Source organism: Lissotriton helveticus, chromosome 7, assembly GCF_964261635.1.
Source record: "Lissotriton helveticus chromosome 7, aLisHel1.1, whole genome shotgun sequence".
NCBI classification, from domain to species: Eukaryota; Metazoa; Chordata; class Amphibia; order Caudata; family Salamandridae; genus Lissotriton; species Lissotriton helveticus.
In genome coordinates, this window is record NC_136068.1 from 572,123,510 (window position 1) to 572,150,783 (window position 27,274).

General features: G+C 47.1%; 1 protein-coding gene across 1 annotated transcript in view; it reads left to right on the forward strand.

Annotated features, from left to right (window-relative positions):
- Window positions 1-27,274, forward strand: part of TGFB1I1 (transforming growth factor beta 1 induced transcript 1) — a 179,241-nt gene that overhangs the window by 121,293 nt on the left and 30,674 nt on the right. Inside the window, exons 6-8 of the mRNA XM_078652690.1 lie at window positions 9,669-9,756; window positions 11,283-11,576; window positions 13,526-13,699. Coding sequence (XP_078508816.1) covers window positions 9,669-9,756; window positions 11,283-11,576; window positions 13,526-13,699 — 556 coding nt within the window. The remainder of the gene's footprint in view (window positions 1-9,668; window positions 9,757-11,282; window positions 11,577-13,525; window positions 13,700-27,274) is intronic.

A 27,274-nucleotide genomic window follows, 5' to 3' on the forward strand; every position in this document is an offset into this window, starting at 1 on the left:
TTCTCAAGGACCTTGGAGAGAAATGAGAGCAGCAAGATGGGGCAGTAGTTCTGGAGTTCGCTGGGTTCGTGGACGGTTTCTTGACAAGAGGTCTGACCTTTGCATGTTTGCACGCCACTGGTAAGGTGGCTGTGTTGATGGATGCTTTGATGATGGTTGTGAGTTGGTGGTTTATCTCGTTGCTTCCTAGGTTGAAAAGGCAGTGGGTGCTCCTGAGTGGATGTAGTTCATGATGACTGTGGTGTGCGGTGTGGTATGCAATTGTGAGAAATGACGGGTTGGGAAACAAGCATTGGCATAGCCAATAGGTCTCGCTTGTGGGACCTTAGAAGTATTTAGTTTTGCAGCACAATATCCTTGTTGCATAATCGGATATTGTGCTGCAAAACTAAACCCTTATAAGGTCCCACAAGCGAGACCTATTGGCAATGCCAATGCTTGTTATTTGTGGCGTTACAATATACGGAAAATATGTCAAGACGATGCAATTGCCACATAAAACCACCAGGTGTCGACCTTAGGCCGATCAAAGATTAAAAGACCCTTCTTTCCTTCCAACTTTTCGTAGTCAGTTTTGCCAACAAAAAAGCGATGTTGCTCAGTGCGGTTGTGTCAGAGTGGATGGGTGTATGGCTGTAATTAACAGAAGTAGTTGGGGTAATCTGACATTGATGCAGGCGCGTTGTCACGTAAGCAGTTATTGCAAGGAAAGCAAGCGTGCCGCCAATCTCGGACGGCTGGTGTGTGTGTGTCGAGATCAATGTCGTCTCAATTCCACAAATCACCTTGTGTAGAAAACACCAGGAAGTGGATGTTAACACCAAGCTTCTGCTGGAAGGGGTGGATGGTTGGGGGGAGCAGACAGAGCTACGATGGAGGAGGGGGGGGGGAGGGGCGGGGAGAAAGAGTTCAGAAAATAAGCATGTATTGCTGAACGCATCCGGTCTCTTCAGCCAAAAAGCACACATCAACTCAAGAACTGGTAATAAGAAACCCCCAAAAAGGTATGCATATTATATAGTTTTTTTAATGGCATAATAATAATTCTAGGCAAAACCGAATATATTGCATATAACTTCAGAACCCCGAGAGAGTATTATTTACATGTGTATTGAGCGCTGTCCCACGAACAGTGTATTATACTGTAACTCAGTAACTGTACTAATGCTTATACATCCCATGGGTTGAAGTCCATATAATTCACTTAGATGTGGGGTACCCCAAGGCTCCTCTCTTTCCCCCCTTCTCTTTAACCTCTATATCCGCCCCCTCATTTCCTCGCTTCTTGAGCTGGGGGTCTCAGTGTATAATTACGCTGACGACCTCCAGCTCGTCTTCGATCTATCTTCCCCCACTCACTCTCTTCCCAAGCTCAGGTCGACTCTTGTCTTTATTTCTCAGTGGATGAGCTTCAATCATTTGAAGCTCAACCCTGATAAGACAGAGCTTGTCCTCACTGGTGGCCCGTCCAATCCTTGGTCCTCTGTCCACTGGCCCCTTTCTTTTGGTCCTCCACCTTCCCCGGTTCCCTCTGTTCGGACCTTGGGCATCAAGGTCAGCAATGATCTCTCGATGCACGTGCACATTAGTTCTGTTGTATCCTCTTGCTTTCTTTCCCTCCGCCTCATCCGTAAGATTTCCCGTTTTTTTTCTGTTGATGCCCTCAAAGTTATCATCTCTGCCCTTATTACATCCCGCCTGGATTATGGTAATGGCCTGTATGTAGGCATTCCGGCCTACGAGACTCGTCGTCTCCAGGCCATCCAGAACCAGGCGGCCCGTCTTGTCCTTCGTCTCCCGAAGTTCTCCCACATCACTCCCGCCCTAAAAACCCTTCACTGGCTTCCCGTTCAGTTCAGGTCCCAGTTCAAACTTGCCTGCCTGGCCTTTCGGGCACAGGCCCGGTCCGCCCCTCTCTTTATCAACTCTCTGATCTCTTCCCACGCCCCTCCCCTCCCCGCTCCCTCCGATCTTCCTCCCTTTCTCTCCTTCACGTTCCCCGCTTCCGTAAGTCCCGCACAGGGGGCACCCGCTTCTCTGTGCGTGCTCCGCAGATCTGGAACTCTCTTCCCCTCCCTATCCGCTCCATTCCCATCTTCTCTCACTTTCGGAAAGCCCTCAAAACTTTTTTCTTTCTTCAGGCTTTCCCCGGCTAAAACTCTCCCGCACCTGTTAGGCAGTTACTGATGTGTTCCTCAGCGCCAGGAAGCCGCTTGGCCACAGAGCGCTTTATAAGTTTCTTTATCATTTCATTTCATTTCATTTCAGATGTTATAATTCCTGCAAATTACAAACAAGAGGTAGCAAACGATATGTTACTAGAGGAAACAAGCTTCTCGGCATTGCTGGGTCGGAGCAGCAGGCAGATGCGAGTGGAGCGCGCACTGGAGAGGGAGGGGGTGGGAGGACTAGGCAGCGGGAGAGAGGGAGAAAGGAGCGCAAGAGCCCAAGGCAATGGCGGCAGCAGAAGAGCGAGGGAGGCGTTTTTATATAGTGCGGACAACAGTAGTGATACATGAAGCAAAAATTACAAGTGAGCATGTTACAAAAGCAAACGTTACATTACATGAGGCAATAGTGACAGTTGTGCAAGTATCAAGAGCAACAAAATACAAGAGGTAGCAAACGATATGCAATAGCATATCTGAGGGAACACGGCCTGGGGGAAGCTGGCTGGGGAGGGGGAGGAGAAATGAAAGGAAGGCTGTGTGCGGCGTAATTAGGGGAGGAGAAGCTGCAGAGCGCACGCTGGGTGAAGCCCTTTGATGTGCTGTGCGGCAAATGGAGGGAGGCTGATGCGCGTTCATGTTTGAACACGTGGTTCACATGAACTTCATGAAAACGCCAGCAAAAAGCTGGTGGTTTCATGATGTTTTCGCCGCTTGAATTCTCGCTCCGCTCGATGCGCATGCACGCATCGATAGTTCGCGAGACCTAAAAAGGTAGAGGAGTAGCCATCGCTATTAAGGAAAAGATTGTGTGCATAGTATCCCCACTGGAGATTGTAGGATTCAAAAATCTACTTTTCTCAATTAAACTGTCACACTCATTTACTTTTACTGGTCTGCTCTTATATTGACCACTGGGGTCAGCTGCAGATTTTGTTAACGTCAAACCAGAGATGATAGAGACATACAGCTTTCAGTCAGCAAATGTAACACTGCTGGGGGACTTGAACATTCATTCATGTAGATGACACCTCATGTACACAGGCATTTAACTTTAGACCTATCATTACAGCTCACCCAACTGGTCCTTTCCCCCACCCATGTTAAAGGTCATATATTGGATCCTATCTATTCAAATATGCCTAACATGAAGGTGGAGACTCGCTTGCCAGTAATACAGTCAGATCACCTGATGGTGCATTTCACGATTCCTTAAAAAACAAGCATTGGAAATGCAATAGGTCTTGGATTTATTTGAGTTAGAGCTAATGGCATTGTAAATGGCAATGTCTTTTAGCCATGTGTTATGGAGTGTATGCATGAGGTGTGTAGTGGAATTGTGTGGGTTGGATTGGAATTGTAGCAATGGTGGCATGCTGCGCTTTAGATGAATATGTTTAAAAGTAAAGTGCACCATACTGCGATTGTTACAATAGTTAATTGTGGATGTGTTAACAATTGATGTGTGCACTGTTGGCTGGTGGTGTGTGTGCCTGTAGAAATTGTGCACTGACGGCTGGTGGTGTGTGTGCCTCGTGGAAGCGTGCACTGCCGGCTGGAGGTGTGTGTGCCTGGTGGAAGTGTGCACTGACGGCTGGTGGTGTGTGTGCCTGGTAAAAGCGTGCACTGACGGCTGGTGGTGTGTGCCTGGTGAAAGCGTACACTGACGGCTGGTGTTGTGTGTGCGTGGTGAAAGTGTGCATTGATGGCTGGTGGTATGTGTGTGTTTGGTGAAAGTGTGCACTGACGTCTGGTGGTGTGTGCCTGGTGGAAGTCTGCACTGATGGCTGGTGGTGTTTGTGCCTGGTGAAAGCATGCACTGACTGCTGGTGGTGTGTGTGTGTGGTTGTGTGTGTGGTGGTGAGTGTGTGGTGGTGAGTGTGTGGTGGTGAGTGTGTGGTGGTGAGTGTGTGGTGAGTGTGTGGTGGTGAGAGTGTGGTGTGAGAGTGTGTGTGTGGTGGTTGTGTGTGGTCTTATGTGTGTGGTCTTATGTGTGTGTGTGTGGTGGACTTAGTTCAGGTTTTCATACCCTGCACACTCACACACTGCCCCTACACACTCACACACTGCTCACCCTACACACTCACACACTGCTCACCCTGCACACTCACACACTGCTCACCCTGCACACTCACACACTGTTCACCCTGCACACTCACACAATGTTCACCCTGCACACTCACACACTGCTCACCTTACATACACACACACACTGCTCATCCTACACACTCTCACACTGCTCACCCTACACACTCACACACTGTTCACCCTACACACTCACACAATGTTCACCCTGCACACTCACACACTGCTCACCCTTCACACTCACACAATGTTCACCCTGCACGCTCACACACTGTTAACCCTGCATACTCACACACTGCTCACCCTGCATGCTCACACACTGCTCACCCTGCACGCTCACACACTGCTCACCCTACACACTCACACACTGCTCACCCTATGTAATGCGAAAAGACCTAGCTCTGCCCTTTGGCCTGTGTTGTAATCGTACAGTAGGTTGTGAGTAGTTGCGCTTGATTGGTTGGGGCGTCCCCTCCTTGCTGCTCCCCTCACCGTGTTCAGCTGTTCTTTGTTTTAGCTCCTGTGTGTCACCACTCTGCAGTCACTCTCACTCTGCAGTCACTCTCACTCTGCTGTCACTCTCACTCATGCTGTCACTCATGCTGTCACTCTCACCCATGCTGTCACTCACTCTGCTGTCACTCATGCTGTCACTCTCACTCTGCTGTCATTCATGCTTTCACTCTCACTCTGCTGTCACTCATGCTGTCACTCTCACTCTGCTGTCACTCTCACTCTGCTGTCACTCATGCTTTCACTTTCACTCTGCTGTCACTCATGCTGTCACTCTCACTCTGCTGTCACTCATGCTGTCACTCTCATTCTGCTGTCACTCATGCTGTCATTCTCACTCTGCTGTCACTCTCGCTCTGCAGTCACTCTCACTCTGCAGTCACTCTCACTCTGCTGTTACACACACTCTGCTGTCACTCTCACTCTGCTGTCACTCATGCTGTCACTCTCACTCTGCAGTCACTCTCACTCATGCAGTCACTCTCACTCATGCAGTCACTCTCACTCTGCAGTCATTCTCACTCTGCAGTCACTCTCACTCTGCTGTCACTCATGCTGTCACTCTCACTCTGCTGTCACTCATGCTGTCGCTCAAGCTGTCACTCTCACTCTGCTGTCACTCATGCTGTCACTCTCACTCTGCAGTCACTCTCACTCTGCAGTCACTCATGCTGTTACTCTCACTCTGCAGTCACTCATGCTGTCACTCTCACTCTGCTGTCACTCTCACTCATGCTGTCACTCTCACTCTGCAGTCACTCTCACTCTGCAGTCACTCTCACTCTGCTGTCACTCATGCTGTCACTCTCACTCTGCTGTCACTCTCACTCTGCTGTCACTCTCACTCATGCTGTCACTCTCACTCATGCTGTCACTCTCACTCTGCTGTCACTCATGCTGTCACTCTCACTGCTGTCAATCATGCTGTCACTCTCACTCTGCTGTCACTCTGCTGTCACTCTCACTCTGCTGTCACTCATGCTGTCACTCTCACTCATGCTGTCACTCTCACTCTACTGTCACTCATGCTGTCACTCTCACTCTGCAGTCACTCTCACTCTGCTGTCACTCTCACTATGCTGTCACTCTCACTCTGCTGTCACTCATGCTGCCACTCTCACTCTGCAGTCACTCACTCATGCTGTCACTCTCACTCCGCTGTCATGCATGCTGTCACTCTCACTCATGCTGACACTCTCACTCTGCAGTCACTAACTCTGCAGTCACTCACTCATGCTGTCACTCTCACTCATGCAGTCACTCTCACTCTGCAGTCACTCTCACTCTGCATTCACTCTCACTTTGCTGTCTCTCACTCTGCTGTCACTCTCACTCTGCTGTCTCTCACTCTGCTGTCACTCTCACTCTGCAGTCACTCTCACTCATGCTGTCACTCATGCTGTTACTCTCACTCATGCTGTCACTCATGCTGTCACTCTCACTCTGCTGTCACTCATGCTGTCACTCTCACTCTGCTGTCACTCATGCTGTCACTCTCTCTGCTGTCACTCATGCTGTCACTCTCACTCTGCTGTCACTCTCACTCTGCTGTCACTCTCACTCTGCTGTCGCTCTCACTCTGCAGTCACTCTCACTCTGCAGTCACTCTCACTCATGCTGTCACTCTCACTCATGCTGTCACTCATGCTGTCACTCTCACTCTGCTGTCACTCATGCTGTCACTCTCACTCTGCTGTCACTCTCACTCTGCTGTCACTCATGCTGTCACTCTCACTCTGCTGTCACTCATGCTGTCACTCTCTCTGCTGTCACTCATGCTGTCACTCTCACTCTGCTGCCACTCATGCTGTCACTCTCACTCTGCTGTCGCTCTCACTCTGCAGTCACTCTCACTCTGCTGTCACTCTCACTCTGCAGTCACTCATGCTGTCACTCTCACTCTGCTGTCACTCATGATGTCACTCTCACTCTGCAGTCACTCACTCATGCTGTCACTCCCACTCATGCTGTCACTCTCACTCATGCTGTCACTCTCACTCTGCAGTCACTCTCACTCTGCTGTCACTCTCACTCTACTGTCTCGGATTCGACTCTCGAGTAAACCGAGGCACAGTGAAGTAAAGTCATTTGACAACGATCACACATTTTGTCAAGCAGGGAAGCTATGATTTGGGTGCAGTTTCCCTGATTAAATATTGTTCTGTTCAGTCACTGGATACACGTTGAGGTGGACACAGCGCATAAAACGTTAGAACGGGTTTCTTGTAGAACTTTAAGTTTAAGGGAACACAGGCAACTGATTCTCGGCAAGAATCACTGCTGCCCACTGACTTAAACAGTAAAGCGTGTGTCAGCACCCCCATGTTATATACAAACGGAGCACTGACTGGGTTACCACAGGTCTTCAGTTAGACATATATCAATTGCAGCTCAACTACAGACACAAAGCAGAAAGCACCCTTTAAAGATTTTGTCTGTTCAGATTAGATGTGTCTGATGTTTTTTTGTCTTTTATAACTGCAATAGGGCGAGGGAGAGAAAAGTAATTGCATGAAATGTTTAGGTCGGCTCTATTTTGTCTCGACAGTCTCTGTGAGACAAAGGCACAACCAAAGCCAATTATACACCTTCGGCCTAGCTTGGTGTGCCCCCCTATAGGGCTGAAGTCGAACAATCCGTGAGCTCTGATGTATTTACTCTGATACTGTGGTAAGATCTAGCCCGGACCAAAAAAACTGTCCGGGTAGGAAAAAATAAAAGCTCCATACATTCGCAAATTCCTATTTGAGTCTTTTGGTGACAGTGTTGATTGCAGGCCTCTGAGGGCAACCTTAAGAAGCCAATCGTACCAACTGCCCTGCTCACCCACTGCAGCTCTGAAGAGAGTAATGCGTTAGCCATTAAGAGGCCAGCACACGCTGGCTCCAAAAGCCGCCTCCGCTTGTCTGTCGTGGCCAGCCCGCCTGGCATTGTCCCGCTGACAGATAGACAAGCCCAGGCGGGCACAGTGTTTTTAATAGCACACCAGAGACAGAACGAGCGAAAGATTTAAAGAGATACAAAACGGGTGGCGGGTGATAGGGGGTTGTAATTAGGAGAGGGGGAGGGAGAAGGTGACGGGGAGAAAGAGTTTTGCTTAGGTGCCTTCCAGCGCGTGTCTTTGCCAGCTGTCAGTCACCGGTGATGCTGCGTGGCACCGGGCCCGGGGGGTGCAACGTGGCCCTGCATGTATAGACGCCGACTCTCCTCCCTGGCTGGGGTGCCGGGGGAGAGCCCTGCAGGCGGGAGCATTGGCTGCCGCCCTGATGGGTGTGTCCACGAGTGAGTGTAATCTGCAGTCAAGAATGTCAGAATTCAAGGGTAGGCTGAGTCCAGTCGTGTCAAATTTATGGCCCTTCCAGGCCATAAATTGCACACGAATCCAAATCAGAATCAAGAATCTGATTTACAAAAGACAACCTTGTTATCGTGCACCTGCTCCAGACAGAAAATAAACAAGCGTCACTTCAACGGATCGCGAAAGCGATCCAATTGTAAAAAAAAAAAAAAGCCCGCAGTGGTGCGCGCGCACGCGCCACTGTGAGCATATGTTTTGAATTATCTCGGCTGTCAAGCCGTGATAATTCAAAACATATGGCCTCTGGTGCGGGTAACAGACACCAATAGGCCATAGGTGGAACTACGCTGCCGCCTATGGCCTATTGCGTGTTCTGTTTAAAAACAGCACACACGCGAAAGCCTATGAAATTGGACCTTGCAAATCCACACGCACGAGCGTTGTGGAATGCAAGGTCCAATTTCAAAATGCCTGGAATAGGACTCGCTGCGCGTCTCTGCTGCGCAGTGTACGAGCCCGAGCCCTAAAAAAAACAACCAACTCAAAGACAGCTCTGGCAAATCCAACTAGACACAGGTCTATGTTAGATGTTAAGATTTGGGAGATGGCTCTTGATAACACTATCACATGCCTGGACTCGACATCTCAAACACGCAAAATCATGAGGTTTCCCTCAAGCAACATTTATTCCTACCACCCATGTTATTGTTGTTAGACCCTGGGGTTGTCTTCTCTGTCTCCTTCTACAGCATATCAGACACCTCTGAGCTGTATGGCTGAAAAAATAAATCTGAAGTCATGGCCATACAAAGAGGGGTTTAATAGCCTACGCTCAAGGGGTCTAATTTCACCAGAAGCACCCATCTCCAAGAAGAACAAAAAAGGTTAAACCTAGTAGGGCTTTCTGGCTCTAACACCAAAATAGCGGAAAATGCACAGCATGTGAATCTAGAAGGTCTTCAGGCAGCAAAACCATTGTTACAGGTGAGTAACTTGTTTCTACTATGTGATTGCTTAGATATTAGTGAAATGGGTGCCCAGACATGGGTCGCTTGCTCGCTGTGCGACTGGATTCATGCCAGCCTGGCTGAAGAGGGGTGATACCCTGAAACCGGTCCTAGTATGCTTGTTTCCGGTCTAGGAGGACCTGGCCTGGCAGTTCGGGATGGACTGTTTCCATGAGGAGCAGGGTCAAGACTGATTTGCATATGGCTGGGTGCAAACTGGGGTGGCATTGTGAGCAAAAGAATGATGGATTAAGCCCAGATTTATTGACTGGGGGTGAGTGGTTCAAACGTTTCAGCACTCCAGCCATCGTCTTGTTGTGCTTGCTATTGCTTGGATATGATCAGCATGTTGTTGATGCAATATTTTTGTGTCTACCCTACTTTGGCAAAGTGAGGAGAGAGCCGGTGCATACTATCCATGTCACTACTTTTCTTTGGATCATAAGGGAATGTTAGCCACAACACAAAAATAGTCATTAGCACAGTATTTGTTGTAATGGCAGATCAATAATTAAAGCTGTTTAATATTTACAATGCATTGGAGTGGTTCACTCATTAATTTGAAGATAGTTCTCATTATTTCATCTGTGGCTTCAGGTCTACAATGACTCCGTCAGCAACTTCGGCCACACTGGAGCTGGACAGACTCATGGCATCGCTCTCCGGTTTCAGGGTGCAGAGTAACGTAAGTTGACTGAGGGTGTTGAAAAGGGTGGTGCACCCACAGAGGTAATGGACAGTCACACAGATTGTTAAGAAATGCTTTGCTCCTTCTGCCACATCTCTATTTGTCATAAAATACACTGACTGTAAAGATATTCACCAACTATCCTTATGTCCAGACATTCCCAGGATGACCCAAGACTTGCTAATAGACCCAACTTTCCATCATTCATTAGCTGAAATAATCCAGTCATTCACCATCTTACCCAATGTGCAGGCCTTTACTAAGCCACCAGAGGTCCAGACTTTCACCAGCTCACCATCCTATATGAATTCATCAGATACAGAGCCCATGCATTCACTAACTGACACAGTACATTGGAATGCAGGAGCTGGCGCCAATATTCAGGCTTCTGCTAACTAGCAGCATATCCAGACATTCACCAACAGTTCAAATGTCCAGGTATTCTCCAACTGACTAACAGGCATGCCTGCACCAGATTTATGATTTCACAACGTCACCCAACATCCAACCAGCATTACAATATACACTGATGTTACAATATACACTGGTGGACGCTACGAGCAGCCCTACTCCGAATGACCCTCTGTACGGGCAGTCATCAAGCCAACACAATGTCCAGCTATCACTGTCTGAAGCAGCATGGAGGCATTTTCCAAGTAATCCAATGCTCTGGCATTTCCCATTTAACCCAACCTAGAGATACCTACCAACTGATTTGACACGCAGATATTTACATTGTAACTGAACGTTTCAATTAGGCCTTTAACTGAGAAATGGTCACAAATGGATACAGTAACCAAAAAAGAGTGAAACTTTAGGGGCTGACATCACATACTGACTAGCTGATAACTGCACCTCTCTCATGAGTGATGGGATCTTCCAACCATTAACTAATTCCCCTGCCCCCACACACCCACCTGTGGCAAGCACAATTCAAAACGACGACACAGCTTCCTCAACCATGCGCTGACGGGGAGAAATCTTCTTCCTGAAATAGCTGTCTTCTGCCCTACGTAAACCAACCAACCTAACATCCAGTCATTCACCAACTCACCTCCACACATGCATTGCCTTGTGATTCAACATTCAGCCATGCACTATGCGCTCTTTGTCTCAGTTTCAAGGCATTCGCTTAGTGATTCAACATGAGTCATTCACAATTTGACCTATGCCCCACATATTTACCAACTGATACCATTTCTAGACATTTGGATACCAGCCCATTGCCCAAGCGTTCAGTATCTGATCCAACAATAACGCATTGTGACCTAAAGCAGCTGACTCAGTGGGGAGATCATCGTAAAGTAACCGCGTGTCCAGGCATTCAGCAGCTTATACAGTGTCCTGCCAAGCAGCAACTTGTCCAACGACCAATCAATCATTGTGCCCAAATCCAGACATTCACCAACCACGACATTGAGCACCCAGCAAATGAGATTTGCTTCCCCCTAATGCACAGTGATTAGCAAATGTATCAAGTGCCAATGTAACTAATACGTGATTCTTTATTTCTCTCCTTGCAGATTCCTCCAAGCAATTCTCCTCAGACTCAGGTCAAAGTAGTCCCTCCCCAAGCCCCAGTGACTGCGGCTCCTTCGCAGACACAGACTCAGCCTCAGCCTCAGGTGAAGGCTGCCCCTCTTCAGACCCAGGGGAAAGTGACCTCGCCGCAGCCGGTTGTTCACAGCAGTGCTCCGCCGCAGAGTGAGAACTTGGACAGCATGATGGTGATGCTGCAGTCAGACCTCAGCCGGCAAGGCATCTCCACAGTGGCCAAGGGCTTATGCGCTTCCTGTCAGAAGCCCATCGCTGGACAAGTGAGGATAATGCTTGATATGTAGGGTAAAATAAAAAAATAAGTACAGTAGCCCACGACTTTTACTTATGAGTCTGCCTTACGCCACACACACACACACTTTGCACCATAGAGGAGGACAAGCCATGCCTATTGCAAAGTGAGGTATTCCCTCATCAGGTGACAGCGGGGCATATCCAGAAGAAGTAGGTGTCGAGGGCAACAGTGGGTGGGAAGGAACCCCAAGGTATGGGATCTGTTTTGTGTGTCAGTCTGCTTTGCTCTAGATCGGTTGTTGTCCATCTGGCTTTGTAGGCATTGTTCACAGTGTTGCTCTACTGATGGAGGCAGTGTACTTGCTGTTGCTTTAGTAACTAAGGCAGTGTACTTGCTGTTGCCGTCCCCATGGGCACATTGTACTTCCCATTGCCCAGCCCATGGACTTAGTGTACCCACTGTTGCCTTGCACAAGAGTACAATGTCCTTTCTGTTGCCCTCCTAATGGAGGTAGTGTACTTACTGTTGCTTTGGGGACAGCACTTACTGTTGATTTGGTGGCAAAGGCAGTGTACTTGCTGTTGCTTTGTTGACAGAGGCAGTATGCCGCTTGCTGTTGCTTTGGTAGTGTTGCTCGGATATGAATTTACTTTGAAAAAACAGAGATAAGAGGCGTATGGCAAAACAGGAACAGTTGGTTTAATCAAACTCTATGGCCAGGAGTGCAGCATAGAGAAACGGGTCTGAGGACTGACTCAAAGTACAATGGTTTTGAATGTCTTTTTATACATTTATTGAAGCATCATAAAACAATTCATAGATCCTGTTTTGGGAGTGGAATGTGGGGCTTGTTATGAGGCCATAAATAACTCCCAACTGATGAGAATTGCAGCTGGGTCCTGACCTTGCGTGGACAAAATGGGGGCCAGTGGGTAATGTGTCCAGATGTCCGGTATGGGGAACGCATTATCACTGCATGTGTAGTGTGTGCTCTGTCATGATTGGCTGAGTGCTCCTACCCTTATGTGGTATCTAGCTTTATGGTGTTTTGGGAACGCCAGCCCCTCCTGCCATGTGTGTTTTATTGGGACCAATCTCCCAGGGCCATTGTGGTGTCACTGCCTATCTGTGGGACTAATCTGGGTTTTTCGTGTTTGGGAGTTTGCCCTAATGGTTACGTGCCACCCCACCTGTGATCGGTCAATCAGTAGCCTCAGTCATAGGGAGCAGGGCCTACTTTTTTTTTTTTTTTGGTTAAAAACTTTTATTGAGCAACAAAGTCATGTGTACAGAGATGGGCCTACAACCGCACGGGCTGGCCGCTAAGATCGGAGCATAACACGGTATAAAACAGTGGTCGCCACTCTGGCGGTCAGGCAAAATCCGGATACAAAATGTCGCCCACAATATGGAACAGGATAAGACATTTTTCTTATTTTAAAGCACACCAGAAACAACAAACAACAAAAACAAGGCGAAGGAGTAATACACAGAGAGTCAGCCCTGGAGGGGGGGGGGAAACCTCACTAAGCAGGAATACAAAGTCACAATCAGTAGGCTAAGTCAAGGCGGGGGGGACAGCGGGGAGGTCAGAGCAGGGCCTACTTGACCACGTATTTCTGACTTGGGGTTGATGGTGAGGTCATATCGGGGGATTTCGACAACAGTGGCTCAATTTAGTTTTTGTACATACACGTTTCATTGCATACATCAACATTAATATTAACAATAGTGCTGACATTGTCTTTGCTGTTGCCCTGCTGCTGGATGTAATTTACTTACTGTTGCCTTGGTGACAGAGGCTGCGTGTTCACTGTTGCTTTGGCGACAGAGGTAGTGTAATTGTTGTTGCTTTAGTGACAGAGACAGTGTACTTACTGTTGTTATGATGGCAGATGCAGTGCACTTACTGTTGTTTCTGCTGTGATCTGCACCCTCTTAGCCTCAATCTGACTGTATTCTTTTTTCCATTAGGTGGTAACGGCTCTAGGTCAAACCTGGCACCCAGAACATTTTGTCTGCAGCCACTGCCAGAAAGAGATGGGTGGCAGCAACTTCTTCGAGAAGGATGGGCTGCCGTACTGTGAGCGAGACTACTTCACCCTCTTCTCCCCACGATGCGGGCTGTGCAATGAACCTATCATAGACGTAAGTACATCTCTGCTATAGTGCTCCATAGTGATTTATATTTTGACATTAATTATCTGTGATAAAGGTTACCTTTTCGCTCCTCTCAACGCAACAGAGGCTTCTGTCTTCCCACTGGTTACTGCTTTAAACATGTTAGAATAACCTTAGGCATTGAACTATCCAAAAGCTATGTTCCAACTTAAGGCTTATAATTTCTTCCACTTGCTTCACACTAAGGGGCCAATTCACATAGGGCCTCTGCCCTCATGGCGGGAGCCCTGCAGGTGTTGCAGGGGCTCCACACTTGTGGCAGGACCTCCGCAATAGGTAGCTGCAGAATGGAGGTCTTGCCATGAATGTGGGCCTTGCCATGACTGCGGGCCTCCGCCACAAGTGCGGAGTCCCTTTGTAAATTGGCCCACTAAATATCTTAGCAATCCTACCTTGCCCGGGCTTGATATTTTATAAACTGCTATTTTCTCTCCTGTGTGCTCCCTGACAATCCGGCATAATCCAGGATGCAGGGGGCGTCATAACCAACGTGGTGGCCCGCTATCACTCCGAGGCCTCCTGAGTTATGTGTGTGGGGGATGTCAGCGGAAGACTGACTGACAAACCAGGCCCATAGTGACGTTAGTGCTCTGCAGCAGGAGGACCCGCCGAGACGCAGCAGTGGCGAGGAGGGGCACAGGACCTCGCCTGACAGTGGCAAATGGTGTCCATGGGCTGCCCTCGCAAAAGAGACGGGCTGGGGTACCGAACAGTGGAGGTTTGTGGCAGCATTCACTCCTGGGAAGGCCAATGGTCTTCCTACCCGAGGCCCAAGGTGATGCCTGCGGGAGCCCTGTGTGACCAGGTGAGGAGATAGGGGGTCCCCAGGGAGCGGCAGGTGAGGCGAACCCGAGGCGCCCCTGAGGGAGCGGCATCTGTTGGATAGGCCACTGGTCCAGACTACACGATGGGGGGATGTGTGCAGGCACCCTACACCCCCAGCTGTGACAGTGCATGGAGCGGGCCCTGTGCTGCAGGGATATAGGACAGTTGCTGGATTGAGGAAAGGGGCCTCCTGAAAACAGTCGGGCTCTATTGCCTTAATCCTTTCCTGGGCCACAGTGCTGCCTGCTGCATAGTGAGTAGACTCCACATGGCTGGGGTCTAGGCATGGCCCATGATTAAGTGAGAAGCCTAGAAGAGACCTGGTGCCCGGGACTCCCTGGCCTGGAACAACTTTGATCGCCATTGCAGGCCTGAGTGTAGTACTGGCAGTTCCTGGGTGCATGTGTGGTTATCAGGCCCCTGCACTGGTGGCGATCTTGGGCAAGGACAAGCAGGCCTGATACCCTTGCATGAGAAGATTGACAAGTACACAAGGCCAGGCCCCTACTTTGTCAGACAGGGGCAGCCCAGTTAGCAGGATCCCTCAGATGCTGCAGCTTCCTTATTGCTTGCCATACAGGAGTCATGACTATTGTTGGAGGGAAGATTGGGACTGTTGTTGGAGGGAAGATTGGGACAACCTGTACAGCGAGGAACCTGTTAAAAAATGACATCCGCCCTCCCCCGCTTGTTTCCATGCAGTCAGGAAAAGGGCGACCCTGTGCACACATTTAGATTGATGAGTGTACATGGGGATCATCATGCATTCTATGACTTTGTCTCACTGTTTACTATTGTTTCCTTTATTGTTTTGGATAATATTTGGAGGGGGGAGATTGGGACTTAAGTCAGGATCTCTCCCTGCTGTGGCAGGACTTATACAACAGTGCCAGGAGAGTAACAAAAACCAAAACCCGCACCTCCAAGGCAGAGGACACTCTCCGCATGTTCCTACCCAAGATTGTAAACCTCCAGAGGGTCGTCCTTCAGTTAGAGGTATGGACGGAGGATACGGAGAGGTGCTCCAGGAGGAACAGCATTAGAAACGTGGGGATCTCTGAGGGATAGGAAGGACTGACTCTCACCAAGTTCATTATGACCTGACTGGTCCCCATGGAGGGTGCATTTCAGTGCTTCATAGTGGAACGTCCCATAGATACCAAGCCCGCATCCTTCGCCAGGGGCGCCACCAAGACCGATCATTGCCCAGATCTTCAACTACACAGATAGAGATGCAGTTCTACGAGTGGTTCACAAGAAGGGATCGTTGATGTGTGATGCAACCCCAGTCATGATTTTCCCAAACTATACCCTTAAGATACAGCATCAAAGGTGCTCCTTTCTAGAAGAGAAGCGGACACTTCGAGCAATGCAGATACAATAAATGCTGCTATTTCCAGTGTGCCTCAATGTAATGTACAAGGTTGAAAGTGCATGGGTCTGGTTGAAGGAATGACCAATCCTTTGGCGGAACAGCATCCAGCTCCCGGGGTCACCTGTGAGGAAGCCAGAGGACAGGAACAGATGGTGCCACTGGTTGGAGGGAGCAGAGGTGGTAGGACAGAAACTCCGAGACCGACATCGGAGTGCAACCTGTACAGCGAGGAACCTGTTCAAAAATGACATCCGCCCTCCCCCCGCTTGTTTCCATGCACTCAGGAAAAGGGCGACCCTGTGCACACATTTAGATTGATGAGTGTACATGGGGATCATCATGCATTCTATGACTTTGTCCCACTGTTTACTATTGTTTCCTTTATTGTTTTGGATAATATTTGGAGGGGGGAAGATGGGTGATTTGTTTTAGTCGTTGTTGGGTCGACGGATATTTCTAAGAGGGGAGTGTATGGGGGAATGGAGGTAGTGAAGCAAGTTGTTCAGAGATTTTACGCATATCAAGTTGCACACACACATGCACCCATTGATTGGTGCTCTTTCCCAACACGGCATGGCTGAAGACCGAGGTGGGGTAGGCATCAGGGGGATAAATGCCTCTCATGAAACGTGAACAGCTTAAATAACTATATCAAGTGGGGAGGATCATACACTATGTAAAATGCCATATGCCACAGGTCTTGCTGCTTCCATCTCGCAGACCACAGACTGGGACAGACTTACTAAACAAAAAAGGAACAGGATTTGCACCATATTTCATGGGGTGATCCTGACCGAATGCTTGCGCAGCAATGCGGCACCCAAAGGTTTACTGGTGACCAACGCGCCCAGGATCTTCCTGGATGTTCCATCCTTCAGGAAGGACTGCGTGCAAATAGCCTGGCATTGCACAAGGGATTGGATAGTCTTGATTATAAAAATAGCTAAAAGACTATCTGAGGCAATGCTCATCGAAATCCAAGCAAAGAAAAAACACTTCAAAACTACCATAACCTCCTTTAAGAAAGAAACTGGATGAGACCAACAAGGAGATGAACGAATATAAGGAATACCTGACACAGTCAAAGATTACCAAGTTCCAAAAATACCTCAAGTGGTTCGCCTACACTAAGGTGTACCCATATGTTGACCACAACTACGTCACCCCAAATAAACAGGATATGTCATCAGATATCTTGGGAGACAACACATCTCTATCCAGTGGATCCAGCTCAAGGAGCAACAAAAGAAGTAGAGGGAGATGAAAACCCCGCAGATGGTAACAACCATGGGATACATATCCCCAACAGGGTCAAAACTACTTTCCAACTATGTACAATCACCCATTGCAAAACCCCTTCTTCGGATGGACACCCCCCTTCCCCCTTACCATCCAGGACCCCAAAACTTCTTCACACCTAACCAAAGACCCCCTTTATTAGGAAGAGGCCAGAGGAAGGAGAAGAGACCAACAACGGGTACACTGGGCAGGTGAAACGGGTCCAGTGGGTGCACACACCAGAAGCAAATCCAAGGAACCCCAACCAGGACCAAGCGGACCTAAATAATAGGGAACGCACAACGGGAATCAAACCTAGTATTCAACCTGTCTTCCACTACACTGACGGCCACGGAGGAACGAGTCCTGAACAAAGGACTCACTTTCGTCCCCACTGCTCGCCTTGACAAATTCCAACTTCACTGTGAGCTGGCGGAATTTTTCCGCAAACTGAAACTTGAGGCTTGCTTTGAAAATCAAATGCGAAGAGAGCAGGTCCTCAACCCCAATGGAAATGTTTTGAACTAAAATCAACCTTCTGCCCGCCCTCATCCACTCTACAAGTGGAGATCGCCACCTTTGAACAGGTAGTCTACAAGGAGGTAGAGGAGACCACTGAGAATTAAACCTTCAACAACTTGACCACAAAAGAATAGGAAGCCCTACGCAGCCCCCAAAAGAACATTACCATCATCATCAAACCACCTCCTAAGTGACAACCGGAACTACAAGCAACTCAGAGAGGACCCTACAGAAACACTAAGGAACACCATAATCACAGTAGTGGAAACAGCAGAAGCAAGGAACCATATCTCCAGACAAGAGGCAGATTACCGGTGCACCAAGAAAACCAGAATTCCATACTTTTACACAGTCCCCTGTTGTGTATCGATTTAGATTCCGTATGAATTTCCCAATTCATGCCCTTATATAGGCATAGAATGAGAGAGGCATAGAAACCCAGTCCTTATTTAGGCATGGTCCATGCTACCCAAATACAGTCATGGCTACTTACATCCTTTCATCTACGTCACAACGAATGCTTGGAAAACCAGACTCTTAAGCTTTAGGGACTTCCCCTTGCCTGGATATTGAATTCTCCAAGAACTCATTTATTATGCATGAACATCTATTGCTTAGGGGTTCATTCGTGACGTTCATATGCCCGACTTTTACGTCAATACTGACATTCATAAACACCTTCAAGATATAAATATACCTTCACTTGCTATGGCAAGGCATGGTGCGGTTCGACTACCTACTTGCACGACGCGGCTCGCCACAGCAAGTCCCGAAGGAAGTCATCTCCCCAACTGACGCACTGACCAGACTCTGTCTTCCTCCTCACCGAGAATCCAGCTCCATTGTTTCTGATTCCCCTTGCGGGATGTTAGAAAATCGAGTCCTGGGAAAGAGATACCAACCTCTCTCATTCTAAGGTATGGAGCTGATTAGAACCTAGAGAAACTTTTGGCAATCCTTGGTAAAACTAAAATTATGCTAAACAGCACCTACTTCTTCCCTCGTACTAGACTTAAGGTTAGGTACACTGGGGTAGGATTATTTTAGAAGCACCAGTTGAGTATTTTAGCCTGTTTTATTTTTGTATGTATTTTTATATATGTCATAGCTACAGACCATGCTATCACAGTATTATTTATATTATGGCTAACGCTGTACGCATTATACTTCGCATTCTGTCTTACGATTGTAGCAGTTCATATCTCTTGCATGAGAAAGAAGACTGTTCAATAAACCCTTTTTATTGAAACGCCCGTCTCTCTATTTCTGTGCAAACTATGTAGAAACGAAGCATGCACGATTGACTGAGTGAAACGGTTATCTATTGTTTCCACGACTCTGAAGATATTGTTTCGACTCTAAGGGAAACAAAGTTGTCATGTTATGCGGTTGTCAGAGACTAATCCCTTCTTGTTCATTCAAGAAAGTTTCTAGTGACCTCTGAGTTAGCTGGCACATACAAGTAATTAAGTTTAATGTACTCGATAGAGACATACTGACCTCAGTCCTATGTCAAATCTATAGTGTATGTTATTCCAATGTGCAGAGCCTATTAGGGATATAGGAACTACACTACACCCCAAAATTCACAAGGAAACCATACCTCCTCCTGGACGTCCCATAGTGTCGGGTATCAACTCCCTACTAGAGCCCCTATCATGATTTTGTGACTTTTACCTCAATCCACTAGTACAGAAATCAATAATTACCTTAAAGACACCAAACACCTCCTCAGTCTCATCAAGAGCATACAATACGACCCACACACACAGCTTTTCTTGGACCTTGACATGGAGAGCATCTATATCAGCTTCCCCCAGGATGAGTCCTTGCGGGTCATAGAACCTGCAATGCGCCACCCTTGCCCTCAAGGAGAATTATTTTGAATTTGAGGGGGATTTCTTTCTTCAAACGAATGGCACTCAATGGGCAGCACTTTCGTCCCGAGTGTGGCAGGCATGTACGTGTACCATTTTGAGACCACACACATACTGCCCCCTGAAAATCCATTAATTGCCAACATAAAATGTTGGCGTCGTTATATTGATGATATCCTTATGATCTGGATAGGGAAGGAGGATTCCCTAGCGATCTTCATGGCATGGTTGAATAACCGTGACCCTTCCTTGAGGTTCACCAGCACACCATATGACATGAAACTGGCATTTCTGGATCTAACAATCGAAGCCAAGGAGAGATCTCTGCAGACCACCACCTTCTACAAGCCAATGGCCAGAAACTCACTACTCAAGTTCAATAGCTTCCACCCCCACCCGCTCAGAGAAAATTTACCCTACATCCATTCCTCCGCATCAGGAGGAATTGCAGCAGGATTGAAGTCTTTCAAAAACAATCAACTGATCTAGCTGTAAAACTCAAACAAAGAGGTTACCTGGACAGAATCATACGCTCCACCAAGAAGAGAGCGCAGAACCAGAAAAGCGAGGCTCTGCTAGAAGACACCCATAAAGTGAATAACACTATCCCCCTCATGTGTGTCACCACATATGATTCAGTCTCCAATAGAGTAACAAAAATCATCCGAAAACTGGCGGTTCCTCAACACACGGAGACTGAAATGGGAGTAACCCCTTTTCTCCTATAAAAGAGCAGGCAGTCTGAAGGACTGATTGGTCTCTACACGTCCAAACAAGCTACACACTCTGAGGGACAGCACTGTCCTCAATGCATGGGGTCTTCCCAACATAGTAGGCCATTACCCATGTGGGAACTGCTGCGTCTGCCACCTCACTCTAACCAAAAAATCTCTTGAGTTAGAAGAAGGCAAAACCTGGCACCTCAGAAAACCCACTAACTGTGACTCCACACATGTTGTTTACCTGATTGAGTGCCTGTGTGGCCTCCGCTACATCAGTATGACCAGCAGGAAGATTAAGACCAGGATCGGAGAGCAACGGAGCAACATACGTTGCAAAAGGAACACCACAAGGATGACGTAGCACTATATCCTTAATGGACACACGCCCAACGACCTGAGATGTGTCGGGATAGAGCAAATCGAAACATCCATCACGACAGATGAGAATCTCCTATTGCAAAAAGAGCAGCGTTGGATTTATCGCTTATCAACCCACAAAAACTGGTTAAATTACAACATTCCTGGGACTACCCTGAACAACCGCTAATTCTGTATATGAGGTGGGGTTTACAAACACCCATTACCCCTACTAACAAAGGGCCACACGTTATACCCCTGCCATTCCATTCCATGATAAACCTCTTCATTCACTTACTGAGCCTACATCACTCATATGGCTATCCCTTACATAAATACACCTGCACACTCAGTATATAGCCATATGGCATGTGAACAAATTAGCCTGGGAAAAACAACCGGCCAGTCCGTTTCCGTATGCCTATCTTGCTCACATAAGAGCCCCACCAACAAACATTGACCACGAGTTTGCCTTTCAGCATAGGGCTCCCAGGAAATACGAATTCCCGGCCCTCCTCTGCGAGAATGGTTGATAGCGAGGCCCCATCATCACAACAGGCTACGACTTTCAAACATTTCTGAATTAACACATATGTTTCCCACATATTTCCCCACACATAGGCACAAATGTGTTCTCCACTCTTTTCCTTTTCGAGAACGGGTGCACAACCTACTAGTCATGTACACTCAGGGGTCTCCAGTATCATCACAATACAGGAACCGCGTAGTCTGCCTTCTCGGTCTATACCACACCCCCAGATGACGAAACACCGCCCTGCGCCATGACGCGCAGATTGCCAATTGCAGCTGCAACTTGGCGGGATAATACGGACATACAAACAGGCTCTCCCAACCTCATCCACACCGATGGACTCCCGAGCAGCAGCCCGAAGCAGGTATGGGAAGCGGGCAGACAACCTTGAAGAATGTGTGACTACAGGTCCTGCCCCCTCACGGGATTCATGTTGCTCGTGATGACAATTTCATCATAAGCATTTCGCCTCATAATTTAATATGACCGCTTTAGCTGCGGATATTCTCACAGTAGTGCATAAAAATGGTATTTAAAAAGCAGCAATGCACAAGCGTCACCTGCCGCTTCACTCCTGCATTACTTCGCATAATGACCGAACACGGCTCTAAGCATGTCACAACATAGATATGCGAATACTAGAAGCAAAAAGTATTATATGTTCATGGTCTGTTCCTTTCTCTCCACAGGCTTTAAGCAACTTTAGGAGGAAACATCCTCCCTCATCACCGCTACTTAGGGTGTGCGGCCTCACTAGTAGTCACGTAAATCACACCTGGCCTTCATGTTCTTACACTTAAAAACACTTACACATAGGTCCTGAAGAAAGCCAGCAAACATAGCTGCCTGGCTGAAACATGTAGACCTGATCTGATATTCTAAGGATATAACTAGGTTGGTGGGTGAGGGTTTTCATAAAAACAAATGGTTTTCCTACACATGAACGTCTAGCTTGTAGAGTGTGAGCTAGTTCTCATTGATGTTCATTATATTTTTCAGGGGAAGTGAACTAACCCACACATCACCTCACTCTTCCTCTCTCTCTTATTTGATTAAACGCTTCAAGAACCACACCTACTTGGCCTGAACTGCAACTCCCTGGGCAGGCATGGTTACAAAGCGTGTTCCATGTAGGATACACCTCGGACTCAAGCCATACTTCTCCATAAATCCTTCCCACTGGACACCCCACAGGTGCTGACAGATAGTCTGGGCAGATACTGCTGCACCGGGGATAGGTGCAAAGGCAGGACTGGACCACACCCTCTGTCTTTGTCCTACCCCACCCTGCTAGAAGGCATGTTAATGGACCTTACAACCCTAATGGCCTACCATTAGTATTATTGTTTTTGTCCCCAGCTCCCGCCGGGACGATGTATAAGTAAGTGGTAAATATATCAGCCTTTTTAATTAACCCCCGTTTATTTAATTTCCAAACCCTGCTATGTAGAAAACGCCAAGGCTCTAACTTCTCTCTCCAATTTAGATCTAGACTAAACGAACTGAAATCTGCACCTTCTGCCTTGCATGATACAACACCATAATACTAATGGTAAATCAGTTGCATTAATTATCTCTTGTCTCCAAATGACCAAAATAAAATATTTTTAAAAATAACAAATTTTCTGTTCCACACACAGATTATGGACGCCAACCTTAACCGCTAGACTAAAGAAAATAATTTACAATTTTCTGATGATACTAGATACCAGTAAGTGCCTACCCTGAGTGTATAGAACAACCAACTCGTACCCCCACGAGATTGTAAATAATCCCCCTAACAACTCTTCCATTTGTTTCTCACGTTTTCAGATCAACCGACTGAGCAATCAAATTACCAATTTGTTTAATTTGTTTAACTGGATGGAAATTCATTCTGCCATCTCTCTAAGTAAGCCCCGTTCATTTCAAATAAAGCGCGCGTCCACGCAGGCACCCTATCTAATTTCATTGAATAGGCACAAAAGCGCGAGACTACACGGGTAACCAACTCTATCAAACTATGAACAATGTGCATGTCTCAAAGTTTATATGCCACTTGGAGCACTAAATCACTATGCTAAGAATTTATTTATGTAGGACCTAGTACTAAAATTACTCCATTTTCTAATACTGTTTCAGACAAGCTCACCATGTCCTGATGATGATCTAAAATTATCTAGAAAGAAACGCCGTCGACCCAACCAAGGAAATTCCCCCGCCTTATTGTATATATTTTTGTGGAATACGTCCTTGTTTGTGTGACATTTGTATATAGTTTTATTGTAATTTTTCACTCAGTCACCCTATGCACTTTGTCACCAGTGTGAGCACCTGAAACATATGTTTTCAAATAAAATAAAGTATCTCTTTATATGTTACTCTACAGAAAAGCCTCTCTCCCAGGATTGATTCAAATAACATAAACTATACCTTACTACACAAGGACCTTTTTAGGCCACCAGAAACCATTGTTTTCTCTCAAAAAGGATGTCCAAAGGACATCCTGTTGCACCCCTGAAATGTGCATGTGTGCACATGTGGCACACATCCATACCCTAAGGGCATGGATGTGTGCCACATGGGACATTTAAAAAAGCAAAAAAGCGTTTTTTTTAAAGGAAATCGGTACTTACCACCAACTTGAAGTTGGTGGTAATTAGCGATTCCTTAAGGCTCAAGTGCACTATTTTTAGTGCTACGTACATTGCATTTAAGGTAAAGGTATTTCCGATTCCTTAAAAGCAAGAGCAAAATCAGGAATCGCTATTTTGCGATTCCTTATTTTGCATGTAGGTATGAACTCACCTACATTGCACCCAGCCAAATACCGGTCGGTAACGCTGAAATGCTCCGAATTTCGGCGTTACCGACCGGTATTTAACCACCTACATCTGGCCCTAGATTGTGTGGACTTTCCTTCCTCTATGTCCCCGGTAGCATGGACATGTACTTGGATCTGTTCACTGCTCACTTTTCAAGCGCTCCTTTTTTCTTTTTGTTTAAGCACTCCATGAAAGTACATGCGTTTTCTAGTTGTCACCCTTGTGTACTTCTCTCCCCGTCATAGTCTGTGTTCCGCTCTCACCCATGTGCTTCTCCCTCACACCACACTGCATTGCTTTCTTGCCTATGTGCTTCTGCCCGCAAGCTCCATGTATCTTTTTCACCTGTTTACTCTTCCCACCTGCACCATCCGTGTTGATTCTCCCACCTGCACCCTCGGTGGTGCCACTCCCCACATCCCACACATCCCTCCTTTTTAGGTCGAGCAGACGTTGCGTCTGCTCGACGACTATTGTTATCCGTTTCTGGGAATGTAGACACGAGAGGGGCACGAGCGCAGATTTCACCTCGTGGGCGCGCACTGCGCCGTGCCCATCTCGTGCCTCATATTCCCGTGCGCAAACACACACACACAGCCACTCTCACGCATGCACACATCCACAGCCACACGCATACACAGGCACACACACACACTGCATACACACACGCACCCCCCTTAAACAGACCCACGCGCACACAGACAGACACACGCACAGACACACTCGAACACACACAGACACACGCGCGAATCCCCCCTCCCCCTCCCCCTCCACTCACCGGGCTCTTTACGCGTGTCCCTCGGCAGCCAGCATTCAGCGTGCAGGGTTCCAGGACGTTCTCCCGGCAGTTCCTTCCTGTTTCTTTCCAGGCCCCGCCCACGTCCCAACAAAGGCTGCCTGACTTCCGCTAGTTTTTATTCTGCTTTGCAATGGTGACAGCTTGTTTTATAAAGCGCATACGGCGGCCGCGCAACTTTATTATCGCGCGTGCCGACAAAACGCAGCGCTTTATATAAGCACTAGTTCTCTAGCTGTAGGTGTCTGAGTGTTTTGCTCGGCCTGGGTGTTTTCATTTGGCTTTTTTCGGAGTTTAGAGCTGTAGTTTTTGGGGAGTATGCGTGTGTGTTTAGTGGATCCAAAATTCTGTGCAGACACCAGACAGATCCGGCCTTTTTAAAGCACTGGTGCGGGCGTTGTGTACTTTGCATTTTGCTATGTGAGAGTTTGCGAATCGTTCGTGTTTGCATCTGAGTGTGTGCAGTGGGGGTGAAAATGGATGTGAGCGAGTCTCTAAGTGACGTCCAATGTCTTCTTGTATGTTGTCGGTGTCTCTGTATGCGTGTGTGTATTCATGCATGTGTTCATGATTTTATATATGTGTGTCCGTGCGCCTCTCTGCTCTGCAGCACGCAAACAGGCTGCTCGAGTCTCTTGAGGCGGCTCCGTTCTCCCTTAAGACTCCAGCCCGGGTTTGCCGCGCCTCTATGTAACCAAAGCCAGCATGCTGTGAACTGGGAGTCTCCTGGGTTGCCTCACAACCTCACACGGTGAATCCGCCTCCCACTCCCAAACTTCAGGTTTTACAACTCAAACTCTCCACAACATCATCCGCGAGAAACCCCCCCCAAAAAGGGCACCCTGAGAACCAGTCCTGCCCCACTGAATGCCGCGCGCACCCCAACATTTTGTTGCCACAATATGCCGAAGTTAGCAGCCCTGGACCTTTGAAAGAAGAAAAGAAGTTGCTCTGCTTCAGGGTGATCTACGGAGCCTGCTGCCGTCTGAGAATGGAATATTTATAACTAAGGCAAGTCTTGGAACCACAGCAGAAGAAGATGCATTGAGTTGAACTGATTTTCCTGGCCCAAGGAAGGAAAAAACCCAATATTTTTAATAAGAGGAGAGAGCTGTGAAATCTCAGCTCCTTTTATTTTTTTCCCGTGGATATTATTTTTTATTCAGTGTTTTTCATTTTAACAATCCTCTTGCTCCTTAAAAAATACTTGAATTTTTTTGCTGTCAGAGTTGGGTAGTGATGTTCATTTAATGCTGAAATAAGGTAGAAATAAAGTCTAGTACACAGGTTTTCAATTATGAACCAGGATAGCCTATCTGCAGTTGATCATTTCTCAATCTAACCAAATGTTATGTTCCTCGTAAAATGATTTAATCTCCTTTTAATCAAATTGCTTTCTCTACCAAATTCGGAAGTGTTTTAAACAGTGGCAAGCCGCCAAAAGTAAGAGCTGTATTTAAAGACGCATTTGCAATGCAATAGGTCTTGCATTTATGCGAGTTGGCATTATAAATGACAATGCCTTTTCTTTGTTTTAGAAACGAAAACAAAATAAAGGCATCGTTATTTGCAATATCAATAGCTCAAGCTTGTTTACTTTACTTAATGATGTTGTCTATAAAACACATTTTGCCCAATGGTGTCAGAGAGCTTTACAATAGAACTTAGTACGTTACATAAGGGGGATTACACATTAATAAGTAAGAAATGCATGTCTTACTGTAGGCTTATAGTTGGGGACTGCCTGGTCATAGTCTATTCCTATGTGTAGGGCTGTGGTTTGATATCCTTCACACTAACGCCTAGGTCTGGCTGTTATTTATTCACCCTGACCGTTCTTTACCATGCCTCACATTGCTGCCTGGGTCTAGCAGTCACTCATTCATTCTTCATCAATCATCCCCACTACAGCTGCATACATCGCAACAACATCGTTCCAGTTAGCACCACCCTCGAATAATTCTGCACCATTAGTCACCACAAATACTACATTAAACACACACAGTCACTTATTTATCCTGTAACTGCTTTGCTATATCTCACATTGATGCTTGAGTTTAACAGTCACCTATTCATCCAAGCAGTGCTTTCCCATGCCTCACACTGCCACCTGGGTCTGGCTCTCTCTGTTTCATTCTTACTTCCCCAGCCTGCAATACCTATTACACAAAGTAAGGCACTTTAAATAAATACAACTACGCCGCAAAGCCTTTTATAACACTACTCCTAAACGTACCTGTAATCAGGGTGACCTTTTTCATGCACAAAAAGCATTCCCGTACCACAAGCACAAATCCGGCAAAAAACATCTCTTACGGTATACCCCTATTACTACCTTCATTCATTTTGGTAATAAACTCAAACGTTTAAAACAAACCTTCTCAAGTACCATAAGACCACATTTAGGTGCATAGTTACAATAATAATGTACATGCACCTTTGCCAATAACACCA